Here is a 25,095-nt window from a genome sequence, read left to right as displayed (position 1 = left end):
TAATTTCAGTTTACTGTCTTTAATTGTTATGGTTCGTTTTTTTGTTATTAAATGGCAACATCATTTTTAGTATTTTAGAATGGTGTTTTGCTAAAGTAACTAATAGTAGTATTTAATTTTTTAAAAAAAATTTGGTCGATTTTATATATTAAATAAAATTAGTTATAGATAGTCTAATACGAAAGTCTAAGCAAATAACGCATACTCCATTCGCTTCAATTTATTTGTCGTTTTAGGTTTATACACACAGATTAAAAAAATATTTAATTTTGCATATTTCCAAAATAAAAATATAAGTATCTATACACCTAATCATATTTCAACCAATAAAAAAATAAAATAAAAAATATTATTATTAAATTTTGCAATTAAAACATAAAAAGACATTTAAAATGAAAAAACAAAATGCTAAAATGACAAATAATATAAAACAGAAAGAATATTTAATTAGTTTGTATGCCATTGCAATTTACAATTGTAATTATAACAAATTGTAACTTATTATTTGATTTGTTACGGATTACATCGACTAGTTATAAATTATTATTTTATATTATTAAAAATTCAGTGATTTAAAAATTTAAAAACTTCAGTATGTATGATTAGTTGAAAGATTTTAAAATAAAAAAATTAACAATATTTAGTCGAAAATGACAGTCTTAAGTTTTAGTGACTTTGAGAATCAGTATTTTATTCTTTTTATTTATTTATCTATTTATGTTGATAAAAATTGAAAGTTTGACTCATGTTTTTAAGGCCCAAATGATAATCCATACAATCTTTTTTAGAAGAGTATAACAAACACTAACAAACCCCCTTTGTAGTATGTTAGTGTTTAACTCAACCTGTGGGTTAACAACTAACCAGAGTGAATACGTCATATGACAGCTAATATATGTATCTTTATTATTTAATGGGTACGAGTCTCACTCATTTCCAAAGCGTCTCCCATAAATAACCGTCGTGCTTCATTCAATAAAACAAATCATTTCTCTACACTTCTTCTTAATACTCCTCCTAAAATACAGGCGAAATTACACAAAAAAAGGTTAGCCAATTTCGCAATATTATTTATTTCTCCTCTCAATAATATATATTTTGTCGGCGATTTTCATTTTTATCGCATTGTTTTACAATTCGTTTAGTTTAACCCTAAATCTAGGGGGAAAACATAGTTTTCAATTTTGCGAAATAAGGGTCTATACTTTCGAAAACTTCGATTTCTGACCCCAAACTTCTTCTTCGGTCACCATCTATCACAAACCCAAACCTCGACAGAGAGGAAATGGCGGGTCAAGGTTTTGCGAAACGGCCCTAGCTTTTTCGATTTTGTATTTCCCGCTTAAAAAAATTCGCCATGGAATCGTAATCGTAAGCTAACGATTCCTAGGGTTTCAGTTTCTCTCTTTTTTTTTTGTTACTGTTTATGTATAAAATGGGATCTATGAATGGCTGTAGGATTCGCTCTTCGTCGTCGTCGTCGTCGATGGCTGGATGGTCGACGGCACCAGACGCCGCCGTCAAAACTCCGAAGAGCTTCGACCTGAACAAGTCTCCCGAAGCAGTCTCCGACTCCGATCCGGCGTTCGACGAGCTCGTCTCCTCGTTCCGACGCTTGCTCGAATCGTTCGTCGTCGAGTTCTGTCCTCCGCCTCCGGCGACCGTCGATCTCTTCCGCCTCTTCGTCGGCGTGAGTCACAGAGGCGGGTTCAAAGCCGTTACGGAGAATGCTGCGTGGGAGGAGGTCGGGAGCGAGTGTGGATTAGGTTTATCTGCGAAATTGATCTATGTTAAGTACCTCGCCGCGCTTGCGCGGTGGTTGAACAGAGGGGATGGTGGTGGCGTGGAGCTGCCTGGAGTATCGGATGATCTGATTGGGAGGTTTGGGGATTTTGTGGCTCAGGTGAAGAGGAAGTATGAGTTGATGAGGGAAGGTATGGTTTCAAGAGAGGTGGGAGGAGAGTTTAAATGGTTTATATCGAAAGCTAGGAGAAGATTTGATGATAAGAAGGTGTTTCTTGATTCTGGTTCTTCTTCCCCTGGGAAGAGGAAACGGGAGTGTTCTTTAGAGACGTTGAAGTGGTTAAGCGAGGCTGCTAAGGATCCATGTGATGTGTCTATTGGTTCTTTGCCGGATAGATCAAAGTGGGATTGTTATGGAAGTGAAGAGCCGTGGAAAGAGCTTCTTCTGTTTAGAGCTTCGAGAACGAACTCTGATTTGGCTTGTGAAAAGATTTGGCAGGTGTGTTTAGTGACTTGAAGTTCATTATTGTTTATGCCATTAGTATATGCACTTTTCTTCCAAGTCTTGATCATTTTGGTTGCGTGTGTGTTTCAGAAAATCCAGAAGATGCATCCGTCTCTGTATCAAGATAGTGCTGGGACTAGTTATAATCTAAGAGAGAGACTCAGTTTCGAGAGGGGTCAGTTTAATGAGAGGAAAGCTGGGATATCTTTTGAGGATGGCTCGGGTTCAGAGGGTTCAGACGAGGAGGATGATGAATCAGGTGGTCTAGTTGGTCCAGAGTTTCAAGCTGAAGTACCTGAGTGGACTGGGATCACCACTGAAAGCGATCCAAAGTGGCTGGGCACTCTGATCTGGCCACTTAACAAAGAACAAAACAACAAAAATAACCTTCTCATAGAAAGAGATCCTATTGGAAAAGGAAGACAAGATGCTTCCTGTGGCTGCCAAAATCCAGGCTCTGTTGGTTGTGTCAGATTCCATATCAAGGCAAAACAGGAGAAACTGAAACTCGAACTTGGTTCAGCTTTCTACATGTGGTGTTTCGATACAATGGGCGAGGGTAACCTGCAGTATTGGACAGAGTTGGAACTGAAGAAAGTGATGTCTTTGATGCCTTCTCCGCCTACACTTATCCCGTCTTTCTTCGATGAGCTCAGGAGCGTTCTTCCGTCAAAGAGCAGAGGAAAGATCGTGAGCTACTTCTACAACGTGACCCTTTTGCAGTTTAGAGCAAATCAGAGTAGAATGACTCCTTATGAGATAGACAGTGACACTGATACACAGTACAGGATTGCAACAGCGAGTGAAGATCCAAACCTGGAAGCAAACTCATCACAGAAACCTGTCCTGCTTACACCTAAGAAAAAAAGACGTCGATAGAGAGGTAGTAGCCTCGATGAATCTCAATCTCACCCTGTTGGGTTTTAAGTGGGAGCAGCCATTGAAAGTGCTTATAAACTTCGGGGGAGAAAGGGTTCTGTTCATCAGTTACGTCAGCTCAGCAAATTCTGATTTTGGTATTTGAGGTATATACTTTCATGATCACTCCACTCTTTTGATGATTCTATAGGAGTATTTTTTTTTTTTGGGTTGGCATTGCCATTAAAAGGACTGATGAATCAGAGAGACGAGGTTTCTCCAAAACAAGTACAGTAAAATTTCGGATTATTTTGGTGAATATAACAGAGGCAAAATGTTATTGCTATTTGTTTTGTTTGCTCTTCGTTTGTTTGTTTCTAAAGGAAAGTAGGAAATGAGTTTATACATCAGTTTCGTGACTATACCATCTATCAAAACTTTATATATCAAGTTTAAAAAAGACCGCACACAGATTATAAGAGTTTCTCCAATTAAATCGAGACACATGGTGATTTATTTTGGAAAAATATTCATTTGTTTTTTGATGTAAATGGGCTTTTACATGTTGACTAAAAAATAAATAAATGGGCTTTTACATGTTTGTCATAAGTAAGAACATCACTCGGTACGCAGTCCATATACAAAATATCAAAACGGCAAGCAGTTTGTAGTGATCAGGTTCAGTTAATGTCGTTACTCAACTGATTTAGAAAAGCCGTTGCGTCTCTCACTTCCTTCTCCGTTAACGGTTAAACTCACAAACCAATGGAGAAGATCTTGCGCTCCTCTCTACTTTGTTGCATCGTCTTTCTTCTGATCTCTAACTTCTACGGATCCGTCGAAGCGGGGAAGCGACGGATCGAGATCACCGACGATCTAGACGACGTGGAAGACAACGAAGAAGACGAATCGTGGAAAACGTGGGGGAGCAACGCAGAGACGACGGAGTTCGATCCTCCTCCGGATTTCTCCAACATGGGATTCGATCAGATCCAAGAGGAGATGGCTAAACGGACTTTTGCACCCGTCGTCGGTTTCGTCAAGCTCCGGTTAGGCGTCCAACGTACTAAGGTAATACAAAGGCATCAAGATGCTTCAAGCCGAATGAAACATTCGTCCGTAATCCCAATTTTTTTTGAAGAAAATTACATAAATATAGGTCTCCAAATTTGTTTTAAAAAATATTTATTGAAATCTTTACTAAATCGCCTACTGAACTCTGGTTGTAAGTAGCTTCAGACTGTTAAAAAATCGTTTTGATTTCAATCACAGGATATGGTGGTGGACATTGCTATGAAATGGACGAAAGTTCTGAGAACAGGTGGGTTGGGAGTGAGGTTCATGGCCGTGGATCGATCCACGGTGATGTTCAATATGCAGAACGGGAAGGAAGTGACTGAGGTAATAAGATAAAGCTAAAACGGATTGTTCAGAGAGATTATTGACAACTACAATCATTTTTATTTGTAGCTAAGGGAGTTTGTGCTGCGCCAAGAAGAGGCTTATGAGGTTAAGATAGGGAAACAAGAGTTTCGACGACCTGGAGATCCTCCTCTTGATGATGTCGTCGACAAACTTAAGAAAAGCAAGGATGATGAAGGTGGTGATGGTAATAACAAGAATGATGTGACCAAGGATGAGTTATGAGATTGAGAAGTTTATCTCTTTTAGCTGAATCTTAGCTACAATATCTTTGACATGTTTGATTCGTAGAATACAATGAAAAAGGGATGAGTATTGCATTCATTTAAGCTTATTGCTAAACGTGGAAAGCTCGATAACCTGAATTCTTGGGATGCTTTCAGCTTCTGCTCTCTCTTTCTCTGTGTTGTAGCCCCAGTTACCTGTTTCATTAAATAAGATCCGTCAGAATAATGAGCAATAAGAACCAGAAAAAGATTATATGAGGGGAGACACAAAGAGACTTACTTAGGTATAGGTTCCATTTGTCTAGTTCAGGCTCCTTGATGACATTCTTCAGCGTTGCGAGTCTGTCTTCCACAAAACTGTCCATGGTGGGATTGTAAACTAATGGTTACCAAGTCATGTAGATATATGTGAAGGAGTATGAGCGAGACTTACTGCAGCGTCAAGCCCTGATGTTCTGGCTTGTTCTGGAGTAGCTTTAGCACTTCCACCTTTGGCCTATCAAACAGAAAAAAAGTAGCTTAAAGGGTAGAACTTAGGAGAAACTAGAAGATCAAAGTTCTTGGTGATACTGGTACTGTTACCGACCCTGAACCTAGAGCATAGATCCTTTCTGGTGGTATGATTACACCTGCTATTTCACGCAGCAACGCTTCTGCAAACCGGCCCTGCAATTTTCCCCACACACATACTAACAAATTTTAGTTATAGTTCTGGATTGAATTGGAATCATTTACTCCAATTCACTAAGATACTACAACCAAACTGTGGCTACACAGAACAAAAGTGGACCTGTTTAGTGGTGACAATGTAAATCTTTGAGCTGGCAAACTTCAGTGCATCTGAAACTCCTGGATAGAATCTGCAAATTTAGTAAGACTATGTATCAAAGATATGAAGCTAAGTACGCGACAAAAGATGGAACTTTGACTATATGATTTGTAAGATTTAATCTTGAAGACATAAATAAACCTATTGGCACCAATCCAAGTGGTCAAGTCATTGTTAATCCAATCATCTCTAACTTTTCCAAACAAATCAATCAAAGCATCTTTATCGTCTTCATCCCAAGCTTCCATGATAACCGGCTTAATCTTTCCCCAGCTCCCCAATATCCCATCAACAGTCAACCCCTCTGCAACCTTAAAATAAACAAACACAACCAATCATCATCAAACTGTTCATTCAAGCTCAAGTAAAGTGAATCATTCCACACTCACTGAAGATTTTCTAATAGAGGGCATCTTCGTCTCCAACAGGAGCCGAACAAGTAGAAGATTCTCATAGCCAGTTTCCACCACAGGTCTCACCTACAAAACACACCAGCTCCTGTGTAAGCTTTCAACATTCTTTCAAAATCAAAAGCTTTAAGCTGAACAACACAGTAATAAAGATGGTGAATTTACAATATGCATCTGGTCAACGATCCATTCCTCTAAAGCTGAGTCAACTCCTACGAACAAACCAGGCCATCTCACTCTCGCAGCCTACAACACGCATCAACAGTCAAACGAACTAAAGTTCCAAACTTCAGAATCGGACAAAAACAGAGAGACATAGAGAATATCGAAGAGTTTGACCTTAACAGCAGAAAGAGAGCTTTCTCCACAGCTATCGCAGAGAACTCCATCGAAGTCCAAAGCGTAGAGATCTCCCATTCTCCTCCTCCTCCTCCTCCACTGGTTTCAAGCATCTGCCACACATTTGTTTAAAGAGAGACAAAGGCTTACTCATACTCTAAAACCCAATCATAATAAGCCACGTGTCAAAACGATATATAAAAGCTTGTGAATATTTTTACCGACTGCAGCCGGTCCCACCGTCTATACCAGCCAACCTAAAAAACCGGTGTCGCCGGTTTCAAATAATTGCCGATCTTTTCCTCCTCTCCTCAAGTCTCCTCCAGAGAAGAATCTCATCATCATTCTCCGGATCCAATCGAATCGAATCCAATCGATTACGTATCGTCTCTTCATTAGGTATTTTCCCGACGAGCGATTCGTCCCTCTGTAAAACTCTTTCTTCTTCTGTGATTTCTCCGTATAGCTTTCGTTATAGCTCGTTTCGAATTGGATAAGCTATTTGTGGAAAGAGATCGACTTTAGCATTCTGCTAGTGGAATCTGATAGAACCCAGAAAGGAATTTTGTTTTCCTCTGTTTCTGAATATCCCCTACTAGTATCGATTGGCTTCCTCTGTTTCTGAATACACCTTGGTTTCAATCCTTTAATCAAAATAGCTCGTGTAATGTCCCCTTGATGTTGTTTTGGGTTTGATTGTCTGAGTAGTGTTGCTAATACGATGAAAGTTCGGTCCTTTTGCATTTGAAGATCTGAGAAATGCTCTGTTTTTTTTCTATAGTTAGCTAAAGCAGAGTGATTCTCTGTTTCTTAGGGTCGTTGGAGATTCTGTGGTTAAAAGATGGTTGACAAAGAGGATCATCCTCCACGTGGGAATGAATGGGAAGTCGTCTCCCTTACTTCGTCAGCTTATGCTGCTTCTCCTGGCCCTTATAACGTTGAATCAAAAGATGCAAGGAAGTTTGATCATGCTTACTACGGAGCTGAAACTTCACGTGATTTGTTCATGTCTGATCACTTTGTGTTCCCACCTAGCCAGCACGAGGATTTACCCATTGATGATGATGAACCTGTTTTCCAAGAGGAAGTAAGTAAAGATGATGGCCAAGACTTGATGATGTCAGAAGAAGGTCAGGGTTTGTCTGATGAACCTAATAGTACTTCGAGACAGTACATGGAATCAGCCATGTATGAACACGGGTTCATTGATTCTGAGCCTAATGAGAGTGCGGAGGATACCGTTGGACCTGAGAAGGATGCTAAAAAGGCAAGACATGACCTTCCTTGCGAAGCCTGGTGGAGAAGGAGAGCTGTTTCCATGTATATACGCACGAGAGAAGCCAATGCGATGTGGTCTTTGTTCTTTGCAGCTGCTGTCACGGGGCTAGTGGTTCTTGGTCAACGCTGGCAGCAAGAGAGGTGGCAGGTTTTGCAACTCAAGTGGCAGTCAAGCATCAGTAGCGAGGTAATGATCAAGATGAATCATTATGTATTCTCTTGGTAATAGCCATTCATTGAAATGACGACTCTTGTTTTGTTTTTGCTCGCACAGAAGCTGAGCAGGGTACTTGAACCTCTCTCTCGCTTGAAAGGTGTGATTGTGAGAAGTAACCCACAAGCTTCTCTCGTAAGGAGTGGCACCTCCAGTGAGATCTAAAAGCCATTGTATCATTCGTTGCTCACACAGCACAGGTACATAAACAAACTTGGTCTTGAGTTACATGTGTGTGCCTCAACGTCAAACGCTTTTGGTTTTCTTCAGCCTCTATGTTGGCTTTATCATCTTGTACTATTACAACGGAGATTCAATTGCCTTCTCACACAAGTCACAGGACTCTCTCTTTCAGTGCGAAAAGCTTCTTTCGTCTTTATTTTTTTGTTAGCTTCTTTCTTGTCTTAGTGTGTGTGAAAATATAGACACATATACACTTGTTTTTCTCTTTTTAAATTACGAATTTTTATTTTACTATCATTGGATGATTCCTAAATGAGACAATACGTTCTGATTTGTAAAAAAACTGTAAAGCAAAAAAAGTTTTAATCTGCTTAAAATATATGAAAAACTAAAATGAAAAAAGTTCAGATATCTAACAGCTTTGAGTTTAGATTTCCAAATATTTTTCTTTTTGAAATGATTTTTTTTTCAAACACACTTAAAAAAATTCAAATTTTATAATGTAAAATGCTTTAAATAAGTTTGAACGGGTCTAAATTTAGTAATGTAATTATCATAATCTAATATGTAACTTTATTAAATATTAAAATAAAATGGACATGGACATGGACATGGACAGAGTTTGACTTTAAATAGGATGAGATCTCAAATGAGACGTGTGAGTAGGACGGGTTCACTTATTTTCATTTTTCTAACAAATTTTTTGACATTTTTTATTTCATTTTCGCAACACTTTATAATGACAACTAATCCTACTAAAACCATTCTAGTTAAATCGACAATTTTGTTTTGTCAAAAACAATCTGTAATTTTATATTATATCTCTTAAATTTAGAAATTTAATTTAAAATCAACAGTCAATGTATATAGTGACTTAATGCTCGGTGATAATAAAATGTTGTCAATTACTCTATCTGTTTTTATAATAAATGTCGTTTAACCTTTTTGCCAACAAATTAAGAAAAAATAATATTTTCTTTTTTCTTTTTTAATACATTATTTGTTTGGTTTTTTTAATTATTTAATTAAAATAAAATTTAAAATTGAGATAATTATTTAATATGTGTATTGAACAAAATAAAATGATGAAAAAAATAAAAGTAAAACAACGTTTAATATGAAAGATAAAGAGTATGATTTATTAAGTTCTTATCAGTTTTGTTTTTAGTTAATTTCTAGATATTTTTTCTATTTAAGTTGATTGCTAATAACTGTACCTTTAAATTTTTTGTTGTAGAAAAAAATCTTTATTGCTGTATGATTTTATGGTTTTAGATTTATTGTTGTATGATTTTATGGAGAATCATATAAATTGTTTTGTGTATTTGGCTCTACAAACCATTTGTACATTTAATAAAAATTGACTTTAATTAAAGCTTAATTGTTGTGATTTTAGTGTTTTAGAAATAAATAAGACTGTGGACAGCATCTAAATCAATTACCAATCACACCATGACATTTTTTGTTGTAGAAATCTTTTGTTGTAGAAAAAAATCTAAAGATTTTTTTTGTTGTGGTTTTAGATTTATTGCTGTAGGATTTTATGGAAAATCATATAAATTGTATTGTGTATTTGGCTCCACAAACTATTTGTATATTTAATAAAAATTAACTTTAATTAAAGCTTGGTTGTTGTGATTTTAGTGTTCTAGAAATAAACAAGTACGTGGACAGCATCCACATCAATTACCAATCACACCATGACATTTTTATTTCAAGTATCTAATCTAATTAATTAAAAGTTGACTCTAATTAATTAAAATAAAAAAACGTTGACTCTCCTTTTTCTATTTTTATTAGGTACTTTTGTATATATATATTCACATCTTATTTGTTCTGTATTTACGAATACAAAACAACTACATCAGTTTTTTTTCATTCTTATTGTATCATTTAAAATGGCTAAAACCAGCATTCTTGGTATTTTCATGATTGTTCTTGTTTTAGGTTTGTTCTACACTTCAAAATTATTCAATATTTGTAGATTTTTACTTTTACATCGTAATGTTTAATTTGTTCATAACCTTATTAGTAACAAAATAATTGAGATTATACTAATATATGTTTTTAATATTTATTTAGGAACAGTGACGATGGAGTCACAAGGACAATGCCATGACTATATTACTGAACCTGCAATTTGTGAACGTAAACAGTGTGCTTTTGAGTGTGCTGCCAAGTGGAAAGGATCTGGCAGTTGTATTCCAGATACCGATAGCTGCCTCTGCACTTTCAAATGTAGAACTTAATATTTGTTTGTGATTGATATGATCATAAAATATATTATTTAATAAAAATGGATTGAGAAATTATATTGCAAATTTTATGCAAATGTGAGACTAAATTCACTCTATTCTGCTCTGCTACCACGGCCACATGATCATTAATAATTAGCCATATCTCAGAGCCCTCCCAAGTCTTTACTTTCCAAATGTTATTTTTTTCAATCGAGGCTAAAGCAGGAGATACATGGTGTTGTTCTTCTTGTACTACCTCCAGGAGTTGATAAGCACTTTGTGAAGTGTATATTTCATTCCTCCATGTCAAATTGTCAACTTATCACTTCTTCTCAGATCAAACTTCGTGGCTAAAACCCGGTTCACCTCATCCTCTGCAAATATTTGAGTGATCATGTTCACATCCCATTGACCCCTTGTTTTGTCAGTGAGATCCGATACTTAATAGACAACGTATCCACACAAAAACCTTGTTACGATGAAATTGATTAACTCAGTAAACAAAATCTTCTACATTACAAAAAAAAAAACTAATCTAACATTGTTTATGTTTGTTCAATAATTTTCTTTAAAAAATCATATTTTTCATTTTTGGAGTCTTGTTCTTACACACACAAAAAAAAGGAAGAAGACATATTTTATATATAATAATTTAACGAAAAAGAGACATATAATGTAATGATAGAATCTAAACTAGTTCTTTTTCACTTTGGGAAGTTGGAAAGATGATAGTAATGTGGTGCAACTTCCTCTAGCCATTCACCTCGAATCTATGTGACAGTCCGGATGAAATTCCGACTAGTTTATATAAAAACTTATCGCATCCTTCTTTAAAGGATTTTTAATAATTTAAATCCTCAACTAAAGATCAATCGTAAAACAAATCCTCAACTAAAAATCTTTTGAAATAAATTCTCATCTTTATGTATGTTAATGTTTTCGCCTCTCCGTGACCTATGATGTCAACTATTTATGGAAAAACGTTAACTGTTGACGACAAATGTTATGGAAGGACGAAAACATTAATTGACATAAAGATGAGAGTTTGTTTCACAAGATTTAGCTTTAGTTGATGGTTTAAATTACTAAAAATCCTTTAAGAAAGATGCGATAAGTTTTTATATATAAGGACTGTTTGTTTCACCATTTGTCATCTTCATCCAAATGATTCATTTGCATGATCTATTCAGATGATCCATTCACATTTTTGTGATTGTTTGTTTGTCCATCCATCTAGATGAATCATCTAAATGGATCTTGTGTTTGTTTCTTTATTTTCATTTCCATTCAAATGAGTTTATTAAGCAAATTACCAAAATACCCTTATTGTGGTTTAATCATATGTTTGATATTAATTTTAACTAGATTACATTTAATTATTTAGTTTAATATATTTACATTATAATTATTTTAAAATTAACGATTTTCTTTTTTGCGGTTTGGACGGGAAAAAAAAGATTTTTTGAATTTTATCGAGAAAACACATTTTTCGGTTTCGGCGGAAAAACAAAATTTTTTGGTTTTGGCAGGAAAATGAAATTTTTTGGTTTCGCCAAGAAAACACAAATTTTTGGTTTTGGCGAGAAAACATGTTTTTGCAGTTTTGGCGAAAAAAACATTTTTTTGGTGGTAAAACGCGTTTTTTTGCTGGAGGGAAACACGTTTTTGCGATTTTCGCGAGAAAATGAAATTTTTGGGTTTTGGCGAGAAAACGAGATTTTTTGTTATTTGCGGGAAAACGCGTTTTGCGGTTTTGGCGGGAAAACGCGTTTTGGGCGGAAAAATGTGTTCTTGCTGTTTTGGCAGGAAAACGCGTTTTTGCGGTTTTGGCAGAAAAAACATGTTTTTGCGGTTTTGACGGAAAAACGCGTTTTTTCGGTTTTAGCGGGAAAACACGTTTTGGCGGGAAAAAATGTTTTTTGCGGTATTGGCGGGGAAACACATTTTTCGCGGAAAAACGCGTTTTTTTGTGTTTTTGCGGTTTTCGCGGGAAAACGATATTTTTTTTGGTTTTGGCGAAAAAATGAGATTTTTCGGTTTTGGCGGGAAAACGATATTTTTCGGTTTTGGCGGGAAAACGAGATTTTTGGTTTTAGCGGGAAAACACGTTTGTTTTTTTGTTTTGGTGGAAAAATACGTTTTTGCAATTTTGGCGGGGAAATATGTTTTTGTGTTTTGGCGGAAAAATGTGTTTTGGGATTTTACTGTGAAAACATATATTTTTTGTGATTTTGGCATGAAAACACGTTTCGGTTTTTGCAGAAAAACACGTTTTTGCAATTTTGACGGGAAAACACGTTTTTGTAATTTTAGCGAGAAATTGCGTTTTTGGGGATTTGGTGTGAAAAAATAGTTTTTAGGTTTTCGCGAGAAAACGTGTTTTTGTAGTTTTGTCAGTTTTCGTATGTGACAAAAATGATATTATGTTTAGGTTTGTAATTTGTGAATTACATTAGGGGCATAATAGACATTATACCTTTTTGAATGAACCATCTCCATTCAAATGATCCAAATTGGTTCAGCTGAATGGACTTTAAAATTAAGCTTAAATTTCCAAAAGTCATCCGGATGATCCATTTGAATGAGTTGCACTTTTAGTGTCTAAAGAAACAGAACTCTCATCTTCATCCAAATGACTCATCCAGATGTAGCTTTAAATCTTTTGTTGTAGAAAAAAATCTTTAGATTTTTTTACTGTGGTTTTAGATTTATTGCTGTAGGATTTTATGGAAAATCATATAAATTGTTTTGTGTATTTAGCTCTACAAACCATTTGTACAGTGAATAAAAAAATTACTTTAATTAAAGTTTGATTGTTGTGATTTTAATGTTTTAGAAATAAATAAGACTGTGAACAACATCTACATCAATTACCAATCACACCATAACATTTTTATTTCAAGTATCTAATCTAATTAATTAAAAGTTGACTCTCCTTTTTCTATTTTTATTAGGTACTTTGTATATATATATATATATATATATATATATATATATATATATATATATATATATATTCACATCTTATTTGTTCTGTATTTACGAATACAAAACCACTACATCAGTTTTTTTCCATTCTTATTGTATCATTTGAAATGGCTAAAACCAGCATTCTTGGTATTTTCATGATTGTTCTTGTTTTAGGTTTGTTCTACACTTCAAAATTATTCAATATTTGTAGATTTTTACTTTTACATCGTAATGTTTAATTTGTTCATAACCTTATTAGTAACAAAATAATTGAGATTATACTAATATATGTTTTTAATATTTATTTAGGAACAGTGACGATGGAGTCACAAGGACAATGCCATGACTATATTGTTGAACCTGCAATTTGTGAACGTAAACAGTGTGCTGCTGAGTGTACTGCCAAGTGGAAAGGATCTGGCAGTTGTATTCCAGATACCGATGACTGCCTCTGCACTTTCAAATGTAAAACTTAATATTTGTTTGTGATTGATATGATCATAAAATATATTATTTAATAAAAATGGATTGAGAAATTATACTGCAAATTTTATGCAAATGTGAGACTAAATTCACTCTATTCTGCTCTGCTACCACGGACACATGATCATTAATAATTAGCCATATCTCAGAGCCCTCCCAAGTCTTTACTTTCCAAATGTTATTTTTTTCAATCGAGGCTAAAGCAGGAGATACATGGTGTTGTTCTTCTTGTACTACCTCCAGGAGTTGATAAGCACTTTGTGAAGTGTATATTTCATTCCTCCATGTCAAATTGTCAACTTATCACTTCTTCTCAGATCAAACTTCGTGGCTAAAACCCGGTTCACCTCATCCTCTGCAAATATTTGAGTGATCATGTTCACATTCCATTGACCCCTTGTTTTGTCAGTGAGATCCGATACTTAATAGACAACGTATCCACACAAAAACCTTGTTACGAAGAAATTGATTAACTCAGTAAACAAAGTCTTCTACATTACAAAAAAAAAACTAATCTAACATTGTTTATGTTTGTTCAATAATTTTCTTTAAAAAATCATATTTTTCACTTTTGGAGTCTTGTTCTTACACACACACAAAAAAGGAAGAAGACATATTTTATATATAATAATTTAATGAAAAAGAGACATATAATGTAATGACAGAATCTAAACTAGTTCTTTTTCACTTTGGGAAGTTGGAAAGATGATAGTAATGTGGTGCAACTTCCTCTAGCCATTCACCTCGAATATATGTGACAGTCCGGATCCGACTAGTATATATAAAAACTTATCGCATCTTTCTTTAAAGGATTTTTAATAATTTAAATCCTCGACTAAAGATCAATCGTAAAACAAACCATCAACTAAAAATCTTGTGAGATAAATCCTCATCTTTATGTCTGTTAATGTTTTCGTCCCTCCGTGACCTTTGACGTTGACGGAAAAACATTAACTGTTAACGACAAATGTTATGGAATGGCGAAAACATTAACTGACATAAAGATGAGAGTTTATTTCACAAGATTTAGCTTTAGTTGATGGTTTAAATTACTAAAAATCCTTTAAAGAAAGATGCGATAAGTTTTTATATATACTAGTCGGAATTTCACCTGCTATTTCACGCAGCAACGCTTCTGCAAAGCGACCCTGCAATTTTCCCAACACATACTAACAAAGTTTAGCTCGTGTATAACACTAGCTACAGATTTGGATTGAATTGGAATCATTTGAGCTGGCAAACTTCAGTGCATCTGAAACTCCTGGATAGAATCTGCAAATATAGTAAGACTATACATCAAAGCTAAGAAGCTAAACTCGCAACAAAAGATAGAACTTTGACTATGTGATTTGTAAGATTTGATCTTGCAGACATATATAGTTATATACCTGTTGGCACCAATCCAAGTGGTCAAGTCATTGTTAATCCAATCATCTCTAACTTTACCAAACAATTCGATCAAAACATCTTCATCCCAAGCTTCCATGATAACAGGCTTAATCTTTCCCCAGCTCTCCAATATCCCATCAACAGTCAATCCCTCTGCAACCTTAAATAAAAACAAACACAACCAATCATCATCAAACTGTTCATTTACCAATACACAAAGAGGATCTCTTAATGCAAGCTTACGTATAGTGAGAAGGATGGTTAAAAGGCAAGAGACGACCTTCCTTGCGAAGCTTGGAGGAGAAAGAGAGCTGTTTCCATGTATATACGGACTAGTGGTTCTTGGTCAACGCTGGCAACAAGAGAGGTGGCAGGTTTTGCAACTCAAGTGGCATTCAAGCATCAGTAGCGAGGTAATGATCATGAAGAATCATTATGTATTCTCTTGGTAATAGCCATTCATTGAAATGACGACTCTTGTTTTTTTTTTTTTTTTCTGACACAGAAGCTGAGCAGGGTACTTGAACCTCTCTCTCGTTTGAAAGGTGTGATTGTGAGAGGTAACCCACAAGCTTCTCTCGTGAGGAGTGGAACCTCCGGTGAGATCTAGAGACCAAAAGAAAACGCCATTGTATGATTCGTTTCTCACACAGCACAGGTACATAAACAAACTTGGTCTTGAGTTTACATATGTGTGCCTCAACGTCAAACACTATTGGTTTTCTTCAGCTTAAGTTTTTTTTTTTTTGTAAGCTAATTCTTCAGCGTAAGTTGTTGCTTCACCATCTTGTACCAGTAGAACGGAGATTCAATTGCCTTCTCACAGAACTCTCAGTTCCAAAAGCTTCTTTCCCCTTTTTTTTTGTTTTGTTTCTGGATGTTAGCTTCTTTCTTGTCTTGGTGTGGAAATATAGAACGTACTCACTTCTTTTTTTTTCTTTAATTATGAATTTTACTTTCATTGGATGATTCCTAAAAAGACACTACGTTCTGATATGTAAAATGTAGAATCATAAAACATACTCCGCAAATAAGTCAAATTATTATAGCCTTTTAGAGTGGTTGACTGCTGTCTTGATTACTACTAGTATTAATTACCACTAGATCTGGACCCGCCCGACCGGGCGGGTGTATTTTTCTGTTTACGTAATGCAATTAAAAATTTTCACACCTTATATAATGTATCAAATTTTTATACAAATGATGACAAAAATACATCACATAATACAAATATTGTTGTAACATAATTTGATCACACCGTGGCATTTCTAATGTTTTACCTGTTATTTATCTTAGATCATCACTTAATCATCCTGATCTACTTTACTAAAATTCAAAAAAATACAAAGAGTAGAACTAACAGTTTGATCAGCTAAAACCATTTCTAATGTTTCATCAGCGTAAGGTGGGTTTTGTATCCATGAGTGAATCAGTTTTACTTGAACATGCCACACTTCCTTAAAGGGTTTAAGATCGCTGATCAAATGAAATCTTTTGTTAGCAGACATGATTTTTTTGTGAGGTAAGTCGTAAAAGAATGTGTAGAATGAGTTTGTACTCGGATAGAATATATAGTAGAGAGACAATATCCTAGTTGAGAATAAATATCTTTGCTTATTTTGCAAGGCATATTAGGTGAAATAAATGAAAATAATATTTTGTTGATTATGTTTCTTGTTTTTGAAATTATGGTAAAATCTTAATGGTTATGATTTGAAATAGGAAATGATAATATTTTATGCTTGTTCTGCAAGTGTGTGGGTCAATTTTTTTAACGCAATACAAAACGCTAAAGTTGAGGAAATATCTTAACCACCCTCGTAAGGCATCTCTTGTTTGCATTAGTATGCAGAATATGTTGTTGAAATTCGAATATTATGTTTATTGTTTAGTAGTTATTGATCAAATTATATATATATATATATATATATATATATATATATATATATTCTTTGTTCCGAAATTGAAGGGAAAATCTTATTTAGAAACAAATTAGTAAATTCTGCAAATATTTCTATTTTTTTTCCGAAGATTGTTAGGGAAAAAGATTTTCAATTCAAAAATATTAGATTTTAATAAGATAGATAATGATTATTAATTATTTGGACATATGGAAGTCAGTGGAATATTTCAATATAATAAAGTGGTTACAAATATGCTACAGACACCACCGTGAAATTAAGGGTCTGACTGGTTCAAACGCAGCGGTTGCGGTTGCGGTTGCGGGAGTTTGTGGATGCGGGCGGTTGTGGTTTCTAGCGGTTTTAAGAGATTTGTACGACTGGTACTGCGGTTAAAAATTGGTGCGTTTGCGGGTGACTTATGACTGGTTAACTACCAAATGCTGTAACAGTCAAATAATAAATTAATAATATTTACATTTAATATAATTATAAAAATATCAAAAATCATAAAATTATAATAAATATAAAATTTATATTTAGAAAGTTATAATTTTAATTTTTGAAAATTTATTGAAATTGTTTTTATTATAAAATTTTATAATATTAATTAAAATATAATAGATATATTTTAATATTTTCAAAATTTCAATTTTAAATTTTTATTAAATATTTTTACTTTTGTATATATATTGTTTTAAAAAAAAGAAAAAAAATTTACCCTCCCGCAACCGCAAACGCTAGCTGGAGCCAGCTTTTGAATTTATAAGATTCGGAGCGGTTTGAAGCGGTTTAGAGCGATTTGAGTGATTGTTGCAAACCGCCGACAACCGCTACCAACCGCAAAAGCTGCGTTTGCGGGTGGTAGCGGGAAAACCAATCACCCCCTAAGTGAACTGAAATTGTTCAACTCGTGTGAGAATCATTGTTAATTTTTCTTAGTTTAATTACTTATATAATTTGATGTTCGTGCAGGTTACGTAAGCTAAGGATGAGATTTATATAATAAGCAATGTTAGGGTGTCGATATTGCAGGGGAATTATTTATGTTTGTTCATTTATTTAAAAATATGTAGTTTGTTTGAGTTTATTAATAATATGTTTCCTTTTTTTGTGGTTAGTTTGAGTTATTTTAGGAAAACAATGAATAAGTGGAAAAGACAATCATTTTTAATGTAAAACTAATTTAATTCTCAATGGCATTTGACTGTAAATATTATGTAACTTTTAGGGTTATTCTATAAGTGTACTTATGTTTTAATAAAGTAGATGTGAATATAAGTGAGGGGTTAAAATTTTAAAACTAACTATAATAATGATTTCATTCACCGTTTGTAACTTTTCAGTATGTATTTTATTTTCTCTTATTATTTCTTGATATGGTCTTAAATGCAAAATGAGAATGACAAAAAAAATCACGTAAAATGAACAATGTTATGTGGGACAAGCCACGCGCGGTATCTATTTATTACATTTACGTGATCGGTTCACAAGTCGTAACCAAAAAGTCATTAATTTCATTATTACCATAAATGTGCCAAATTTCCAACAAGTTTTTTTAGTCATATAATGATATAAACTATAAAGTCATAGCCGGCGAAAATTCCTTCACTTTTACATATCTTTTTCTATTATTATTACAAAATATTGCATCTGTGCATGGGATATTCTTGATGTACCTAATCTAACTATTTTATTGTTTGTATTTCTTGTAACTTGCCGTAGGCAACTGTAATTGAGTTTTAAGTTAATAAAAAAGATTCTGCTATAAAATTATTATTTGTTCGATCTTAGAAATGTATGTTTTCTTTTGCCGTTGGTGGGAAGGTAGTCTAATAATATAACTTATATTCTCTGTCGATTTGTCTTTTATCTCAAGTTTTAACCTACTATTTTCATATTTAATCACAAGATATGCATGAGATTAACCACATATTGTATCAAATTATAACAAAGAGGAAAGAGCCAATGATACATGATATTATCCACACAAAGAAAAAAAGATTTATCATTCTCTTATATCATACTCCCTTCTTTACAAAATGATTCATGTTTTATAAAAATATTTGTTTCAAAAAGATATAGTTCTTACATTTAATATCTTTTTATTATGTAATAATGGTAAATCGTACAAAAAAATTAAAATTGTTTTTATGATTTTTTATAGCTAAAAGTTATGAAAATGTTTAGTTACAAAAATAATGGATTGACAATCAAAATTTTATACGTTCTTGTAATATTTGTAAATAGGTTTTGGGGAGTAGTTATTATTGTATTTAAGTTTTCCATTACCATGTTTAATGGAAAATAATTATGGATTTGGTCTACGTATGTCAACGTAAAACATGAGCCGGATATTCTGCAAACCTTGGTTTCTAATTCGAAAAAGTTGATTATCGCGTGTCAAAACACTTTACAATTACTAGGGCTTTTCTTTTATGTTTTATCCGGTCTTCATTTAATTAAATTTAAGTATTCCTTCTATATGACCTAGTTTCGAATATATAACTAGAATCCAGTGATGTCGATTTCTACTGTGACGTATGAGATCATGCATTAAGAGAGGAAGCAATAACTATTATACATCCAATGCTTAAAAACTTTAAAATACATCGACAAAAGTCAGCAAAGTCACCAAACACAACCAAACCTATATAGAAGTTGTGTAGTTGAGCAAAAATGTATTTTGTTGAGTTTGTTCACCCAAACCCTAACAATCTCCACCCTAAACCCTTAATCACACATTTTTACACTCTACACCAACACAATTAGAATTTTATGTTTTATATACACACGCATACACTTGTCAATACGTATCACGAAGACTTTCATATTAAAAATCAACGAAACAGCGTGACATAGTAGAAAACCAAAGATAATTTCACCGAAACGTGAATAATATATAGTTGAATGACATGATGGTAGCCGTGACAGAAAAAAAAGAACGACATGATGGTAGATTAGATAGCTGAGCGTACATGGTTTTTGCACATATGGTATGTAAATAATAAAAACAAACAAGCTGTAATATCATGAAATGGATCTGCCAAATTGTTGTTATACAGTGTACTGGCCATGCCTAATAATATTTACATCAACCCTAACTAATATCTTCAAAACATACAATTAATAGCCACAAGGAGCCAACATCCCATGCTTACTTCGTGACTTCTTATACACGATTTTCCAAAAAATAAAGGTTATACTGTCTTGTTTTACTTATCATCTTTTATGTGGGGGTGGTTTTGTATTAAATTGTATATAAATAGTTCCATGTTCGGACATTGAAAACTGTGGGTCATTTTACTCATAGATCTCCCTCTTCTTAGGCTCCTCAACTAAACATCTTTAATGCTCTCGCTCTCTCCCCGCTGTGTTATTACCACCTCATAAACTTGGAAATATATATATTTACCATTCTTTTTTTTTTCAAAACCTTCTTGTTTTTCTATATAACGAGATCAATACATCAAGTCTCCAACCACCTAGCTACCAGCCTAGAGCAGGAACATTAATGCTGGTGCATAGCATCTCTCATGCTTCACATACCCTAAAGCTCTTCACTCTCAAGATCTAGAGAGAAAATCTATTGAAGTAAAACAGTCTGTCTTCCATAATTGCTGATCTTTCTATAAAATCTTCTTGCATCTCTTGTAAACTCATTCTCTATCCATCTCTCTTCAAACTTCATTCACCACCTGGACCGCCGTCTCTAGCTATTTCCGGCAATTTTTTTCTCAACTTTTGTGCCAAATCATGGAGATATCCACAGCTCTAATGATTCTTTCAGCCATCACTGCTTACTTCTTATGGCTCACATTCATATCTCGTTGTCTTAAAGGTCCACGTGTCTGGCCCTTGGTCGGGAGCCTCCCTGGTCTAATCGAAAACTGCGAGAGAATGCACGACTGGATCTCCGACAACCTTCTCGCTTGCTCCGGTACGTATCAGACATGCATCTGCGCTATCCCGTTTCTAGCCAAGAAACAAGGTCTAGTAACGGTCACGTGCGACCCAAGAAACCTCGAGCATATTCTCAAAACTCGCTTTGATAACTACCCTAAAGGTCCAACATGGCAAGCCGTGTTCCACGATCTTCTAGGTCAAGGGATCTTTAACTCCGACGGAGACACGTGGCTTTTCCAGCGTAAGACCGCTGCTTTGGAGTTCACCACGAGGACTCTCCGCCAAGCCATGGCTCGTTGGGTTAACCGAGCTATCAAGCTTAGGTTTCTACCTATTCTCGAAACGGCTCGGCTCGACTCCGAGCCGATCGATCTTCAAGATTTGCTTCTTCGGCTTACGTTTGATAACATCTGCGGCTTGACGTTTGGTAAAGACCCGCGAACCTGCGCGCCGGGTCTCCCGGTGAACACGTTCTCCGTGGCTTTCGACCGAGCCACGGAGGCGTCGCTACAACGGTTTATATTGCCGGAGATTTTATGGAAGTTCAAGAGATTGGTCGGGCTCGGCTTAGAAGTCAGCTTGACCCGAAGCTTGGTCCAAGTAGACAATTACTTGTCGGAAATCATTAAAACACGTAAGCAAGACTTGACGAGTAAGCCCAATAACGATGGGGCCCAACACGACGACCTCTTATCCCGGTTCATAAAAAAAAAGGAATCCTACTCCGACGAAGTCCTCCAGCGCGTGGCGCTCAACTTCGTACTCGCGGGCCGTGACACGTCATCCGTCGCGTTAAGCTGGTTCTTTTGGTTGATCACGCAGAACCCGACCGTAGAGGATAAAATCCTCCGCGAGATCTGCACCGTCCTTACCGAGACACGTGGCGATGACGTGGCGCTGTGGATCGACGAGCCGCTCGCGTGCGAGGAGCTCGACCGGTTGGTTTACCTCAAGGCGGCGTTATCGGAGACGCTGAGGCTGTATCCCTCGGTGCCGGAGGATTCGAAACGCGCCGTGAAGGACGACGTGTTGCCGGACGGGACTTTCGTGCCGGCGGGATCGTCGGTGACGTACTCGATCTACTCGGCGGGGAGGATGAGATCGACTTGGGGTGATGATTGCTTGGAGTTCAAACCGGAGAGATGGATCTCGGGATCGGACGGTGGGAGATTCATCAATCACGATCCGTTCAAGTTCGTGGCGTTCAATGCTGGCCCTAGGATCTGTCTAGGGAAAGATCTGGCTTATCTTCAGATGAAGTCGATCGCGGCGGCGGTTTTGCTCCGTCATCGCTTGACGGTGGTGACGGGGCATAAGGTGGAGCAGAAGATGTCGTTGACTCTTTTCATGAAGTACGGTCTTCTGGTTAACGTTCATAACCGGGATTTAACGGCGATCGCGGCGGATCTGCGGGAGAAGAGGGACTGTGAATCTAACGCCGTGAACGACGGAGTTTGTAACGGCGTCAGAAGGTAGGTGAGGTAGGTGAGAGTAATCACGTCTATCAATTGAATGTTGGAGTGGAGTGTGGCACTCGCTTATGGGGAGCGTGTCGGATACGCGATTCTTTTGGGGCTACACAGCAGTGTACGCCAGATGTGGTTTATTGATTGGCTGCATTTTTATTCAATAGAGGTAATTTTGCAAAGCGCGTTGTCTTCTTTTCTTTTACTTTTTTTTTGTTATTTCAACTCCCTCCGAAACTTCAAATCAAAAGACAGTAAAATTTGATTTCATTATTTTTGTAAGCATCTCTCAATTTGATCAATAATTTTCAAACAATGCTTTATCACAAAGTTTAAAGAATATGTCACATCGTTTGGAAAAATCTGATCGCGATGGGTACATTGTTTTCCTCTCAACTCTTATGAGTCATTTTTCTTGACTTTAGCCAAATTTAATTGGAATCATTCACTTGTAACGGCACCTTGAATGTGTAACCTAATGCAGTAAATGTCTTTGGTCCGCTTTGTTCCAATTATAGAAATGTCTGTATAGCTTAATGCAGTTTATGTTTGGTCCGCTTTGTTAGAAGAAAAATATCTGCCCAGAATGTTGCAATGATAGAGAAATCGTTTGGAATTTGTAGAAGAAGAGGGATGACAATTTGTTTCAGGGGAATGTCTCTGACTCTGTTTTATAAATAGAGTCTGCATTAGGCAAAAGAAGAGCAACCAACACATACACACGATGTTTCACACAAGTAGTAGTAGTAGTACATTCACAAAAGGAAAACCAAACTAAGAGAACAAAAAGCCAGGCTTATAAGAGTAACTCAATCAGCTTCTGGACTTGAATGGGATGGCTCTGATGACGATCACGTGGTATAGAGCAGCGAGTGCAGCACCGATGAATGGTCCAACCCAGAAGACCCACTAGGAAAAAAAAAAATGAAACAAAGATTTAGTAATAGAACTGGTGATTGTAATTTTGTTTGTAAGAAGTGGAAAACACTCACATGGTCGTCCCAAGCGTTGTCCTTGTTGAAGATGATTGCAGCTCCAAGACTTCTTGCTGGGTTGATTCCAGTTCCAGTGATGGGGATGGTTGCCAAGTGGACCAAGAACACAGCGAATCCAATAGGAAGAGGTGCAAGAATCTGTCGAATTTCAAAAAACCAATTAAGCATATTGATCCCAATACAACATCACAACACTAATCCTGTCTATTTGATTAACTTACGGGAACATGAGAGTCACGAGCGTTTCTCTTAGCATCAGTAGCGGAGAAGACGGTGTAAACAAGGACAAAGGTTCCAATAATCTCAGCTCCGAGACCACTTCCTTTGGTGTAACCAGGAGCTACAGTGTTGGCTCCACCTCCAAGAGCTTGGTACTGCTTTGGTTGGAACCCCTTGACCACACCAGCTCCACAGATAGCTCCTAAGCACTGCATCACTATGTAGTACACAGCTCGTGTAAGCGAAAGCTTCCGCGCCAAGAACAGACCGAACGTGACTGCTGGGTTGATGTGTCCACCTGAGAGAGGCCATAACACAACACAAATCGTTATTACAAACATCTACAAATTAAAAAAAAATCCTCAATTTAAAAAAAAAAAGAAGATTTCTTCAATTATTATTTTTTTGGTAAACTTCCTCAATTATTACTTTTTTGGTAAAACTTTTTTTTTTGGTAAAAATCCTCAATTATTATTGCTCCTTAGTTTCTTTTCTTACACAACCAACCTAGTTACATGTTTTTGTAAACCCTAGTTTAGTTCTTCACTAAACAGTCTAAACACTAAGATCTAATCATATACAAACGTTAGATCTGAGAGTTTTGGAACGTGTTGGTGGTGACTTACCGGAGATACCAGCGGTGCAGTAGACGAGAGCGAAGATCATACCACCGAAAGCCCAAGCGATGCCTTGGATTCCGACAGAAGCACACATGTTCGGCGACCTCTTCACACCCATGACGGTCAAAACAGTGATGTAAAGGAACAGAAACGTGGCGATGAACTCGGCGATCCCTGCTCTCCAGAAGGACCACGAAGCAAGCTCGCCGGGCTCGAACAAGGGAGCGGGAGGTGGCTCCTTGTAGTCCTTGTCGCTCTGAGCCGATGTTCCGATCGGCTGTCTCTCAGGAAACTTGTTGGCTCCGACTCTAACATCTTCTTCTTTGCCTTCCATATCTGAGCTTCTTGTTCTCTCTCTCTCTAGATAATTGGGTAGTAATAATGTGTTGCAGAGAAGAAGAGAGTGGTGCTTTTATAGTCACTAAACTAAAGCTGGAAGATAATGGAAACAAATGGAGATAAAATTAAATAAAAACAGGATGGTAATTAGTTTGTTAATTGCTTGACAACACATTAATATATAGTTTAATTTGCATGACATAATTAACGTTATCATCGTTGTTGCTGATAATACTAATTATTAGCATGATGATAAATTAATTTTTTGAGGTGTTTTCTGTTCTTTAATTAAATGGCTTAATATAATAAAATAATATGTGGACACATTACTTTTGTACGTCGCTTATGAATCTTGGTTATGAGTTATGACAAAAAGAAAATACTGGAAACATCTAATAAAGTATTAAAATATATAAATTAAAAGGATAAAAAGTTGTGGTCGAGGTAAACCGCCGGTTTATGTGGACGGTTGTCAGATGAGGATAAGCACATGGCCTCACCTAACGTTCCATAGGGATACCTCATCTAACAAATAGTTAAATAGTCTATTACAAATAGTTAT

General features: G+C 35.8%; 6 protein-coding genes and 1 long non-coding RNA gene across 12 annotated transcripts; 5 read left to right on the top strand and 2 right to left on the bottom strand.

Annotated features, from left to right (window-relative positions):
* Positions 1-929: 929 nt before the first annotated feature.
* On the top strand, positions 930-3,452 carry LOC106450859 (AT-rich interactive domain-containing protein 1). 3 transcript variants are annotated; one of them, XM_013892638.3, is made up of 3 exons: positions 930-1,048; positions 1,459-2,242; positions 2,339-3,452. In XM_013892638.3, exons 2-3 carry the CDS (start codon positions 1,487-1,489, stop codon positions 3,125-3,127), a joined length of 1,545 nt encoding a protein of 514 aa, XP_013748092.1. In that variant the 5' UTR covers positions 930-1,048; positions 1,459-1,486; the 3' UTR covers positions 3,128-3,452. The 3 variants fall into 3 exon arrangements, with proteins under 3 accessions (XP_013748092.1, XP_022574825.1, XP_013748091.1); XM_013892637.3 differs by lacking the exon at positions 930-1,048 and adding an exon at positions 1,087-1,371; XM_022719104.2 differs by lacking the exon at positions 930-1,048 and having other exon boundaries at positions 1,085-2,242.
* A 258-nt stretch (positions 3,453-3,710) lies between these two features.
* On the top strand, positions 3,711-4,952 carry LOC106450862. Its single transcript, XM_013892641.3, has 3 exons — positions 3,711-4,177; positions 4,379-4,507; positions 4,577-4,952. Exons 1-3 carry the CDS (start codon positions 3,872-3,874, stop codon positions 4,751-4,753), a joined length of 612 nt encoding a protein of 203 aa, XP_013748095.1. The 5' UTR covers positions 3,711-3,871; the 3' UTR covers positions 4,754-4,952.
* LOC106450860 lies at positions 4,751-6,507 on the bottom strand. 2 transcript variants are annotated; one of them, XM_048780461.1, is made up of 9 exons: positions 6,334-6,507; positions 6,160-6,240; positions 5,974-6,063; positions 5,726-5,895; positions 5,546-5,615; positions 5,326-5,421; positions 5,189-5,251; positions 5,036-5,112; positions 4,751-4,950 (listed from the first exon to the last, which is right to left on the bottom strand). In XM_048780461.1, exons 1-8 carry the CDS (start codon positions 6,409-6,411, stop codon positions 5,062-5,064), a joined length of 699 nt encoding a protein of 232 aa, XP_048636418.1. In that variant the 5' UTR covers positions 6,412-6,507; the 3' UTR covers positions 4,751-4,950; positions 5,036-5,061. The 2 variants fall into 2 exon arrangements, with proteins under 2 accessions (XP_048636418.1, XP_013748093.1); XM_013892639.3 differs by having other exon boundaries at positions 5,342-5,421.
* Positions 6,508-6,574: 67 nt separating this feature from the next.
* On the top strand, positions 6,575-10,320 carry LOC106450865 (ATG8-interacting protein 1). Of its 3 annotated transcripts, XM_013892648.3 has the most exons (5): positions 6,575-6,732; positions 7,148-7,798; positions 7,886-8,025; positions 8,096-9,955; positions 10,091-10,320. In XM_013892648.3, the coding sequence occupies exons 2-3, from the start codon at positions 7,175-7,177 to the stop codon at positions 7,988-7,990; spliced, it is 729 nt and encodes a 242-aa protein (XP_013748102.2). In that variant the 5' UTR covers positions 6,575-6,732; positions 7,148-7,174; the 3' UTR covers positions 7,991-8,025; positions 8,096-9,955; positions 10,091-10,320. The 3 variants fall into 3 exon arrangements, with proteins under 3 accessions (XP_013748102.2, XP_013748100.2, XP_013748101.2); XM_013892646.3 differs by having other exon boundaries at positions 7,886-9,955; XM_013892647.3 differs by having other exon boundaries at positions 6,617-6,732; positions 7,115-7,798; positions 7,886-9,955.
* Positions 10,321-15,258: 4,938 nt separating this feature from the next.
* On the top strand, positions 15,259-16,318 carry LOC125609255. The gene is made up of 2 exons (XR_007339663.1): positions 15,259-15,500; positions 15,593-16,318. It is a non-coding gene; the product is annotated as an uncharacterized LOC125609255 (long non-coding RNA).
* Positions 16,319-20,285: 3,967 nt separating this feature from the next.
* LOC106453391 (cytochrome P450 86A8) lies at positions 20,286-22,633 on the top strand. Its single transcript, XM_048780460.1, has one exon. It carries the CDS (start codon positions 20,745-20,747, stop codon positions 22,368-22,370), a length of 1,626 nt encoding a protein of 541 aa, XP_048636417.1. The 5' UTR covers positions 20,286-20,744; the 3' UTR covers positions 22,371-22,633.
* Positions 22,634-23,173: 540 nt separating this feature from the next.
* Positions 23,174-24,528, bottom strand: LOC106450863 (aquaporin PIP1-2-like). Its single transcript, NM_001316106.1, is given in 4 exon segments — positions 23,174-23,269; positions 23,353-23,493; positions 23,577-23,872; positions 24,201-24,528. Coding segments are annotated over 4 exon segments (861 nt in total).
* Positions 24,529-25,095: the final 567 nt, after the last annotated feature.

Source organism: Brassica napus, chromosome A5 (assembly GCF_020379485.1).
Source record: "Brassica napus cultivar Da-Ae chromosome A5, Da-Ae, whole genome shotgun sequence".
In the NCBI taxonomy this organism is placed as follows: Eukaryota; Viridiplantae; Streptophyta; class Magnoliopsida; order Brassicales; family Brassicaceae; genus Brassica; species Brassica napus.
Note: the sequence above shows the minus strand (reverse complement) of the source record. Positions and strands in the feature narration are given on the sequence as shown.